The sequence below is a fragment of the Carcharhinus amblyrhynchos genome, chromosome 10 (assembly GCF_965287045.1).
Source record: "Carcharhinus amblyrhynchos chromosome 10, sCarAmb.v2.hapA, whole genome shotgun sequence".
NCBI lineage: Eukaryota > Metazoa > Chordata > Chondrichthyes > Carcharhiniformes > Carcharhinidae > Carcharhinus > Carcharhinus amblyrhynchos.
Window position 1 is genome coordinate 35865864 of NC_137333.1, and position 12340 is coordinate 35878203.

Here is a 12340-nt window from a genome sequence, read left to right on the forward strand (position 1 = left end):
ATGTGAAGGATGCATGCTACATGCATGGCTTTTAATTATGTAGATATTTATAGATCAGCAATCCCAATTTCCACTAATTAGACAGCCGCTGTTCCCACAGCAACAATATACTTTGAGCCTAACGCCAATGGATTTTATCAACATATCTTGAGAAAGCTGGGAGCTAGAGGGAGACAAAGAATTTGATAGAAACATAATTCATTGACAACTGAAGATTATGACTGCAACTGTTATAAAAGTGGATATCTTTTACAATACAGTAACATAGCATTCATTCTTTTGCAGAATCGCATTTTTAGCTCTTTCAGCCATAGAACTCAGCATGTGTAAATTAAATGTAATTAGTGCAACTCAGTGATGTATTAACTAAAGAAAAAATATATAATTTCAAAACTTAGCATAAAACTGAATCTTATGATTTTTGAATTTTGAGAATTGAGAGGTAGAATTTATTCATGTAAATTAAACTAATTAACTATTTTTGACTTTATTATCCTTCATCATACCTTAATAATCATAGCCTTGTACCTTCATAGAGAGAAAACCTTACCCTTTGTTACAGGAAGAATCAATTTTGTAATTAACCCAACTTGCCTTATGAAATTAAACTAATTAATAGAATTTATGTTATCCTAATACCATAGCTGAGGTAATTTTCTAACCTATGGGAATTGTAGCCCTTTAGGGAGATTAAAAGCATTAAATTCCTTTATTTGCTCCCCATTTCAGAGAGGTGCAGTTTCCAATAAACGTCAGTCAGTCCAGCTACTGGCAATAAAGACACACAAGAAATTAGCTGCCACTATTTTGATCTAGTGCCTCAACTAGCCACTTTATTTATGCTAACATATCCTGAACAATCTGAATTAGTAGAAGTGAATGTGACAAGATTCCCTCCAACAGCAATAGGATAATGACGAGATAATCTGCTTTTTGGTGTACATCTGGAAAACCCATTTTTCTGCTTTTTTGGAAATCTTCCATGAAATCTTTTATCTCCATCTCTGAGGGCAACTTGAAAGATTCCATTGCTTTGGATGAGTTCTCCCAAAGCTTGCTAGCTTTCCTTACATCTAAAATGCTGAAAGGAAACTGGGATAAATTTATTCACATAGCATCATTTTAAGCAGCACTACACAGACATTTGTTTATTCTGCTGGAGCATACAGCATCACAGGCCACTGCATGCACTTTCCACATGAAAACTCCCATTGATATAAATGGAGAAATCCATGCAGGTAGCTGCACCAGGAACCACTCATGGGAATCAACATGATCTGCATAGTGACACTTGAAGCTGCACCATGGGAACAAATTTCTCCACACGTTTTAATACTCTGTATTGTGAAAATGTGTGCATTTGATACATTGACATAGAAGTATTATTGTGCAATTAATTAGCAGTTAATCTTTTACATGCCTGAACCATAAGGTCTGGGTTTCCCTCTCTAGATCTCTCTCCCTAAATCTCTCTCCCTTGCTTTAATCCTTTAAGACATTCCTTCAAATTTACCTATTTAAGCTTTTAATCATCTGCCCAAATATCTCCTTATATATGATGTCTCCTTCGTATCAAATTTTGTTTTATAACCTTCCTGTGAAAGACTTGGGATATTTTCATTAAAGGTATAATACTAATACAAGGTATTTTTGTTGCTAATAGCATGCTCTTGCACAGTAATTTTCAATACAAATATAGTTACTGAAGGAATTTGAATAATATATTGCCTTTGGAAAGAATCATATCCGATTCAAAACAGTTTCTTGCTCCACAGATTCCACTGGGCCGACTGAGTTTTTCCAGCACTTTTGTTTCATTTCGGATCTCCATCACCCACAGTATTTTGTTTTAATTTTAATGTTCTAAGGGCAAATAGGGATTGGTAAGAAAGACAGCAGTGTCATCCATACTACCAAGGTGGGCCGCATTGATTGTTGACTTGATGAAATAGTAATTGGATTTTGAACATAACAGTGATTTCAGGCTCTTTTCTCTGAAAAGTTGTAATAGCAGAGCATTATTTACTTTCTTTTTAATATTGGTTGCAAATATGTGGGACACTTGTCATTAATGGAGCTGCCTTCAGTTTCAAAGGAGGGAATTTGGAAAAAAAAGAAATTTGTAATAACGTGATTACAGTTCAATGTAAAATTCAACACATTCAAAAGGATGTTTCCCACTTGTATTAATGTAAAATACCTCCATGCAATTGTATAACAAGATTGCTCTTTTTGACTGATATTTTCTGCATGATTTTAATTGTCTTCCAAACTTATTTTCAATAACCTTACATTATGACCTGCTTTTTTAAATATGGGGTTTGTGACCTCCTGATTTCTATAACATTTAACTACCAGGTGTCAAAAATGACCAAATTATCTTGTTAATTCTGGTTTAAGTCTAAGTTTCCTCAAGTATGACAATTCTTGCCATCCTATTTTACCTAAGAAGCTGAGGCTTAAATATCTTTGAGATATAAGAGCAAAATTATTAGTTTATGTTTGACTCTTAAGACCAAAATTTACTTGGAAACATACAACTTGTAGTGTAAAGGTGTTCAGCAAAGCAAGGGTTAATGTGGGATCAGGGAAACACTCTAGTATGATGGAGGGAGTTGCATGAAAGTGGGCTGAGTGCAGTAGCTGTCTAGTAGAAGCCAGCATGGAGATGGTACCTAGTTAAGTCTATACCCTACAGTTATGAGTTGTTAATAAACACAATGTTCAACCACACAAGCCCCCAGACCTCTTTGTGAGACACAGACCAAACCCTTACATCTTAGTCCCAAAGTACCACAGAAATAACTTAAGTGATCCTGGTTTGCTCTATACATCTAATTTTCACACATAATTAAAGTTTAACAAGCACAATTAAGTAATTTTAGTTTTCAGTAATTTGACATAGTTTAACTGAGGCATCAAACTCTATCAGTTTTGAATTTAAAATATTTGACATGTAGTGAATGTAAATATGCTTTCTGCATATTGTTGTACACATCTATTGTGGATATGTTCTATCCCATTTATTGAAAAAATATCCAATTTATAGCAACTTCAATTTATGCAGACTCAAGCATCCCACACCACTTCTGGGTATTATAGAAAGTGGTTCTCACATTCATAAACAATACAACTGGATTCCCTTTTCAATTAGACATTCATTGATATTATATCATTTCTGGTGGTTTCAAACCTTCAAAATGGTTGATTTCACGGTGTTGTTTTAACTGATGTGCACCCCAGTGCCTCCTGGTGTGATAACTTTGATCAAACACTAGACTCATTGGAATGCTTCTTATTCTAAAGGTTGAAGATGAATTCCAGCAATGAAAGGCACTTGGCAACTGTTGGCATTTGAATGACGATTCAGACCAAACCTTTAAAGCTGTCAGGAGTCTTGGCCAAGCTTTTGAGATTGTAATAGTAGCAGAATATCTATTGCTGGTGTTGTCAGAATGACATTTGTATCTACCACAGACTTCTTTCTTCCCAGTTATAATAGGTCAACAGGTAAAAAGATTATAAAATCTTAAAAGATTGAGGCCATATAATTGTTTGGACACAGACCACTGCCAGTTTCAAGCATACGTTTTTTTCACCCTGGCTAGATGATAGCAAAAGTACTATCAGGCACCATTATAATTCAACCCACTTAGTTTTCAGTCTCTTGTGATAGGGACAGATGCTCTATTTCAACTTTTACCTCAGCTTTTTAATTGAATTTTTCACATTTAATACCATATATGTTTATAATTGTACTGACAAATAAATGAGCTGAAGGCCATACATATCACTGCAGAACCTGAAACTGAAGTAGGAGATTAGAGGCCACCTCATGGTCATGGCTGGCATTGTCATTTGTTTATCTTTCTGTTTACTGACTCATTCATTTCCTCACACAGATGTTTTGCAGGACTATTAATTGTTAATGTCTTTCCATATGAAGGCAGCAACAATTTGTATCACTCCTTGAATGTGGAAAATTAGCATTAAGTTGTTTCAATGAGTGACTTACTGTCATCCTAAGCGATCAACGTCTAAAATATATTCTTTTTCTGGTCCTTTGGCAGTGTAATTGATGGAGTTCAAAGTACAAACTCAATCTACCCACCTTAGCAACACCAATGAAGGTACATCCATTCAATAGGAGCCCATTCGATGTAAGTTGCATATTGAAAAAATTAGTAAAGCAGCATAGGGAGATGCAAGTGATCAGCTGAAGACCAATTCTGGACTTAGTCCAGACTTTCTACGGCAGAGCAGTAGGCGATTTAGTCCCCAAGCTTGCTTTGCTATTCAATAAAATCATGGCCGATTGGTTTGCTTCTAATTCCATATATCCAGGTTTCTATTAAACATTGATTCCCTTGCTTAACAAGAATCCATCAACCACCACTTTAATGATATTCAATAACCCTGTCTTCTGAAGCAGAGTTCGAAAATCGCACAACCCTCACAGAAAGAAATTCTCACCTCTGTCCTAAAAGGCCACCTAATAATTTCAAAACAGTGCTCCCTAGTTCTGCACTCACCTGCAAGAGGAAGCTCAATTTCTGCATCCGCATTGTCAAGACTGTTGAGAATCTTACATACAGTTTCTGGTCAGTGATGACTCCAGGATGTTGATATACTGGAATATACTGATCAAGAAATGTTTACCCCTCTCTGCTCTTTATCCCAATTATACCAGGGTTAACAAAAGTCACTCATTACTCTATAGTTCTTATATATCTATAATTTCCATGCAAACTGTCTCTATCATTAGCTAATGCCTACAGAATATACCCAGTGTAATGCTAGTTCTATAGTCCTTAATTCCAACAAAATAAGTTCTATCCTTGCCCAATGCTGGACATCCACTCCTTTCAACCCTAACATTCTATTTAATGTGTTTCTATCTTTCCTCCTTTCTTTACTGAACATCTTGAATCCAGAAATATTTAATATGCAGCCCTGCCCATTTATGAGCTAGGTCTCTATAAATGTCACAGCATTTTATTCCAATGTGTATATTTGTACCTGCACTCAACTTTATTTATCATGTTTTGTGTATTTACATGCATTGTAAACCTGAAACATATCTTACTGTAATTACCCTTAGTCTGATTCCACCTAATACATTACTATTTCTTACTCTGGTGTCGTCTTCCAATCCTTTGTGCTCCTTGCTCCTCCTTTCTAATGCTACATTTTGAATTCCACCTCTTTTGTCAAGTTAGTTTAAATTTCCCCAATAGCATGAGAAACCCATATCAGGTGAAACAATCATGTCCGTTCCAGAGTAACAAGTGAACTAATGTTTATCCTGACTCAAAAATATAGAACAATGAGAAATTTCTTTTGTGTTGCAAATCCTTGGAATTCTCTAACCCAGAGCTGTGGCTGCTCAGTCATAGTCTATTCATTAGGCTATAGTTACTAAGAATTTTGGTTACTAAGGGAATATACAGGATACTACAAAAGTATGGAGTTGAGGTTCAATGAATGGCCTATTCCAGCTCCTACTGCTTATGTTCTTAAAATAAAATAGCTTAATGTTTTCTTTTACTAAATGTTCAATCAATTTGGCTTCAAGAGAATTGAAGAAATACGTTCATGAAATACACAATAATCTTAGATATCACAAAAGGATGCTTGGGTTATGGAATTATACAAATAGATACAGGGTGTTGAGCAAATGAAGACAGTCTGACCATTTAAGGAAATGACTGATGGCATTAAACCCAATAAGGTATAATGGCAAATTACATAAGAAATAGGAGCAGGAGTAGGCCATCTAGCCCTTCGAGCCTGCCCCGCCATTCAATAAGATCATGGCTGATCTGTCGCTGCTCAGTTCCACTTTCCCGCCCTCTCCCCATAACCCTTAATCCCCTCTCTTATCAAAAACCCATCAACCCGCGTCTTAAAAATATTTAGCGAGGCAGCCTCCACCACTTCAACGGGCAGAGAATTCCAGAGATTCACCACCCTTTGAGTGAAGAAGTTCCTCCTCAACTCCTAAACCGCCCCCCCTTTATCTTGAGGCTGTGCCCCCTAGTCCTACTGTCCTTTCTGAGCGGGAAGAGTCTCTCCACCTCTATCCTATCCATCCCATTCATCATCTTATATGTCTCAATGAGATCTCCCCTCATTCTTCTAAACTCTAACGAGTACAAGCCTAGTTTATTCAGTCCCTCCTCACAGCTCAACCCCCTCAACTCCGGCATCAGCCTAGTAAACCTCCTCTGCACTCCCTCCAAGGCCAAAATATCCTTGCGTAAGTGCGGTGACCAAAACTGCACACAGTACTCCAGCTGCAGCCTCACCAGTGCCCTATACAGCTGCAGCAAGACCTCCCTACTTTTATATTCAATCCCCCTCGCTATGACGGCCAGCATCCCATTAGCCTTCCTGACCACCTGCTGCACCTGCAGGCTGGGTTTTTGCAACTCATGCACAAGGACCCCGAGGTCCCTCTGCACCGTCGCCTGCTGCAGTTTTTCGCCACGTTAAGTAATAGTCCTTCCTACCATTCTTCCTACCAAAGTGGACGACCTCGCACTTGCCAACATTAAATTCCATTTGCCAGTTCCTGGCCCATTCGCCCAGCCTATCTAGATCCTTCTGCAGACTCTCCACACCCTCCGCGCAATTTGCCGTTCCACCAATCTTGGTGTCATCAGCAAATTTCGACACCATACACTTGGTTCCCTCCTCCAGATCATCTATATAAATGGTAAATAGCTGAGGCCCCAGCACCGACCCCTGGGGCACTCCACTAGTCACCAAATTAGTAACATGGGTGATCTCCCAACATGCGTTTTCTTAACGGAAGTTCACAGGCTCATGCACAAGAGGTATGCAAGTTCTGACATTCAAGTGTTCATCCAAATCCAAAGTTTAATGTGCAACAGGCACAGAATGGCCACAAATGTACAGCTTATGGATCTGCATCATCATTATGGCTGACATGCCTTTCCACAGCAATGGATGTTGTAGGGCCATGGTAAAAGCAATCATAAATTCTGATGTTGCAATACACCACATGCCTATCAGTTGGCTGGACGGTTGATTAGTGATAAAAAGTGATGATAATAGCAAGGGTTCAATTCCCATACAAGCTGAAGTTATTCATGGAGGTCTGCCTTCTCAATCTTGCCCCTTGCCTGATCAGGTTAAATCAACACCAATCAGCTTTCCTCCTCAAAGCGTAGAGCAGTCTATGCTCACCTGGGACTATGGCGACTTTACCTCTTTTTAATCATTTGATCATAATATGCACTTGCTAAATACATTGTATAAATACAAACAGCATCAATCCAATATTTTGCATGCATACAACTATAAAATATTAACAATTCCTGTTTTGCAAAGCTCATCAGACAATAGATTAGAAATAATAATATACTAGATCTCTAGTGCATTTAAAATCTTATTTTATTTGTGTTGTTTTTACATTTACAATATGGGGAAAAAGCAGGCTAACTTTGCTAAATGATGAAAACAAATCAGAACATTAAGAGGTATATGTACTGCCGGTCCAGACAATAATTCTCCTTGCCCCTAGAAATGTGGTGATTTTCCTTACCTGTGAATGTCAGGAGCCATTCTACTGACAACAGCATTGTATTTGTTAACACACCACAGACAGACTCCACAGTTATTTCAGGGTTTGTTGGGCTATCAATTTTGATTACAGATCAAATGTATTTAAAATGGGCACCATTGCTAATTTGCTTCATTTACAGTTGATATTACTACATCATCCCAATACTACTTAACATTTACATCACATTGGGTTTGCTAAGTTAACTACAGCGGAACCCATCTTTAGATCATCTCTGTGAAGATCCCCTTAATCTTTCAAAATCCCAATCTACTACAGCCAATTTATGAAGAAAACTGATGAGGATGATTTCTGCTCGAGAACATTTTACATCTGCAAATCAGAGATGCTCTATACAGGGTTCCATTGTACTGATAAACAGAATGTTTGAATTTCAGTTTTAAAATCACATTTCTCATTCTGCTAAGAAATGTTGTAGAGCACAGCCCACATCTGATCATTCGAACTTTGTCTTTTCCAAAAACACTTCAACATGAAGCTACAAGGTTAAAAAAGAACACAAGCACAAAGTTATCCAACAGAGCTTTTCAGTGAGAAGGACAGCTTTGGCCTGGACTTCCCCTTGCCCAGGATCAGTTTTTGTTCTTCCTTTTGTTGACGCTGTCTTTCTTGCTCTAGCTTCATTCTTTCTTCATGGATTTTTCTTTGCTCTTCAACAATTTTCAATTGCTCCTCAGCCTGCAAATTACAATTTAAAATATAACTTGATAGTTAAATAATCAACAGGCTTTCCTTTACAGAAAGGAATTTATCTGATTTTTACGATTGGTTCAAAATCGGCTCAGGCACACCCATTCTGAAACTACTTCAATTCTATCAAATACATTTAAATAAAAATATTCTGAGAAAATCAGTATTAGATGGTAGATATTCAGCCACCAGATTCATAAACATCTTGTGCTTCCCTCATTTTCTTCACCACTGGCAGCTGGGGCTCCAGGTACCTAGGTTCAGTAATTCTCTCCTTCAAACCAACCTCTTTGACCAAGCTTTTGGTCACCCATCCTAATGTCATCTAGAAGACTAATGATTTTTCCTGCATGATTACTGTAACGTGAAACATCTTGGTACATTTTAAAATGTTAAAACCACCATATAAATGGTGGTTTTGTTAACTGATAAACTTTCATACATTAATGTCACAAGGCAGATTCTGCACAAAAAGACTACAACAGACTCAATCTAAAACATATTAATGAAAATATTCCTTCCTTAATTACATTTACAATTTGGAATAATTCAATGCACTTCATTTTTATGGGTACATCCACCACTGTTGAAAATCTTCATTCAAATCATATGCATGAGGGGTGAGAATGCATGTGAGACAGAGCTGAGTGTGTGTGCATGTGTGTGAGAGGTGAGTTTGTGTGTGATGGAAAGAGTTTGCCTGCGTAACAGAGGTGAGACTGTGTATAAGAGATGAATGTTTGTGTGAGAGATTCGAGTGTACGTGCATGTGTGTATGAGGGAAGTGAGAGTGAGAGAGGTACGTGAGAGAGAGATGTGACTGTCAGAGACAGGTGAGTGTGAGCATGTGTGCGCAAAAGAAGCGATAGTGTGAGAGGAAGAGGTGAGAAAACATGTGGGGGAGAGAGCGGGTGGGACGATCCTAGAGAGAGGGTGGTGGTGGTGGGGGAGCCGAGAGAGGACGGGAGGAGGGCGGGGGCAAGCCGAGAGGGGACGGGGGAGCGGCCAGGGGCGAGCTGAGAGAGGACAGGGGGGAGGGCAGGGGCGAGCCAATAGGACAGCAGGGAGGGCGGGGGTGGGCGAGCATGAATGAGGTGTGACTACACCTGTGAGACAGTGGTGAGAATGTCTGTGTGTGTGAGAAGTGAGTTTGTGTATGATGGAGAGATGAGAGTTTGCCTGTGAGAGGTGAGACTACATGTGAGAGATACGTGAGAGTTTCAACTGTACGTGCATGTGTGTGAGGGAGATGAGAGTGTGAGAGGTGGGTGTGTGGAGAGATGTGACTGTCAGAGAGTGGGGTGAGTGTGTGCATGTGTGTGCAAAAGAGGTGACAGTGAGAGGGGAAGAGGTGGGAATATATGTGGGTGAAACTGCGACTGTGTGTGAAAGGGGTGAGAAAGTGTGCAGGAGAGAGAGGACAGCATGTATGGGTAGGGTGTGTGTGAGCCCCACATGAGGATCCAGCTCTCCTGCAGCAGTCTGAATATGAAACACATTTGTGAGCAAAAGTAGCAGCATCACTTCTCCATTAAAAGTAACAAGATAAGTTTTAAGTATTTGCTGAATAAGATAACTGTTTAACTATAATAAATGCATACAAATACTTTCCGGGAACTGGAAACTGCACTCTGCTGGTCCCCAACAACTGAGGCTGAAGACCTCTCCCCACATCTCCCAACCCCTCTGAGCCAGAGAGCTGCGACCTTCTGCAGGCTTCAAGCACTTTCTCTCCTCCCCCTTTCTTCAGTTGCTCCACACTCCTAAAAAAAATAAACTCTCTCAGCCTCACAGTCACTTAAAATGCTTTTTTAAATCCAATTGCAGGTCTCAAGATCCTCCAACCTCTGAAGTAAGAGCCCAAACTGGCAGTGAGCCAGTGGAGCTCGATACACAGGCTCATCCGTGACCCTAAGGACATTATCCGATTTCCGGCCTTCGACCTGTCCACGCCAGAGCATGGTCTGGATATCCACCGACCGGCAAAGCCAAAACGCAGCCTGACAGCGTGCGGGAACACCCGACTGTGCAGAAGCACCTACCGACACAGGAACTGCAAGCAAGGCAACAAATCCTCCATCTGCACACCGAACAGAGCGAAGAACCTCAATGGACACAGCCATACTCAACATCGCAAACCATTCTCAGCGTCTCCCAGGCTCAAAAAGAAGCCGTCTCTCCAGGAAACGTGGAAAATGGCAGGCCTGCAAGTGAGAGTGAAACAACGCGGTCCCAAGTCCCCCTCCCCAGCTTACTCCTCGCAAATGTCCAGTCTCTGGAAAACAAGCTAGACGAACTCAGAGCCAGACTCACTTTCCAAAGAGAACTGAGGGACTGCTGTGTACTCTGTTTTATGGAGTGATGGCTTACTCCTGCTTCAATGGACAATGACCTACAACCCGAGGGCTTCTCAATCCATCAAAAATACAGCAGCTTCAGGTAAGGCTAGAGGCTTTCTAATCAACACCTCATGGTGCCTAGACATAGCAACACTGGCAACTTTCTGCTCCCCAGACCTAGAATACCTAATGCTAAAATGCTGTCCCTACTTCCGCGGAAGTTCACCTCTGTTATCCTGATGGCAGTTTATATCCCACCCCATGTGGACGTGAAGATCGCGCTGGACAAAATGTACACCACTACAAATAGCCTTGAGACGAAACATCCAGAGGCCTTGTAAATCATAGTCGGAGACTTCAATCAGGCCAAGCTCAAGAGAATACTAACAAGTTACCAACACGTCTCCTGCTCCACCAGAGGCCCAAACATCCTAGATTACTGCTACGCAAATATCAAACATGCCTACCACTCTACTACCCACCCCCCCACTTTGGCAAATCAGACCACAAAGCGATGCTCCTGCTCCCAGCTTATAAGCAAAAACCGAAGTGGGAGAATCCATCAAAGAGAGTTGTGCAATTTGGTTTGAGGAATTGGATGATCTCCTACAGGGCTGCTTGGAGTCAGTGGACTGACCAGTATTTAAAAACTCTGCGACCATCCTGAATAAGTATGCCACTACAGTAACTGACTTCATTAGTGTGTAGAAGACTGTGGGCCAAAGAAGCAAACCCGTGTGTTCCGCAACCGGAAGCAGGGATATCCACTGCTTGCTGAAGTCCAGGTCTCAGGCGTTCAAGCCAGGCGACAGTGACCTATACAGGAAAGCCAGATACAATCCAATGAGATCCACCAAGGTTGCCAAAAGACAACACTGGACCAGGCTGGAGTCCCAGGCTAGCTACACCTACCTTGCCGATTATGGCAAGATCTGCAAGACATAACAGGCTTCAAGATGAAGGCATATAAAATCACCAGCTCCAACACAACCCTCCTTGATGAGCTCAGTGCATTCTATGCCCATTTTGAGCAAGATGTCAGTGAGAGCATGCCCTCCACCCTGGAAGAACCTGTATCTGGGGTCACCATTGCAGATGTCAGAACAGCTTTCTTGAAGGTCAATCCACAGAAAGTAACTGGCCCGGATCGGGGAACCCAGACGTGCACTCAGATCCTGTGTGGATCAGCTAATCCGAGGCCCCTATGTGTTTCAAGAAGACAACCAGCATCCCGTTGCCTAAGAAAAACCAAGCAGCGTGCCTTAATGACTATCGGCTGGTGGCTCTGACATCCATCATTATGAAGTGCTTTGAAAGATTAGTCAGGGCACGAATCAATTCCAGCCTCCCAAACTACCTGGATCCACTATAGTTTGCCTACCACCACAATAGGTCCACAGCAAACACCATTTCCCTGGCCCTGCACTCAACCCTGGAACACCTAGATAACAAGGACACCTATGTCAGAGTCCTATTTATTGACGACACTCAACCTTCAACACTATTATTCCCACAGAACTCATCTCCAAATTCCCTGGCCTGGGCCTCGGCATTTCCCTCTGCAACTGGATCCTGAACGTCCCGTCAGACCACAATCAGTAAGGATAGGCAACAAAACCTCCTCCACAATCATTCTCAACACCAATGCCCCACAAGGCTGTGTTCTTAGCTCTCTACTATATTCCTTATACACCTATGACTG

The 12340-nt window shown here is 40.8% G+C and overlaps 1 protein-coding gene across 2 annotated transcripts in view; it reads right to left on the reverse strand.

Moving 5' to 3' along the window:
- Window positions 1–7401: 7401 nt before the first annotated feature.
- LOC145348868 (arginine and glutamate-rich protein 1-like) overlaps window positions 7402–12340 on the reverse strand; it is a 54184-nt gene continuing 49245 nt past the window's right edge. The window contains exon 4 of one of the 2 annotated variants that reach the window (XM_080196885.1): window positions 7402–8287. In XM_080196885.1, the coding sequence (XP_080053011.1) occupies window positions 8120–8287 (168 nt within the window). In that variant the 3' untranslated portion in view covers window positions 7402–8119. The remainder of the gene's footprint in view (window positions 8288–12340) is intronic. The other variant, XR_013888026.1, reaches the window with a different exon arrangement.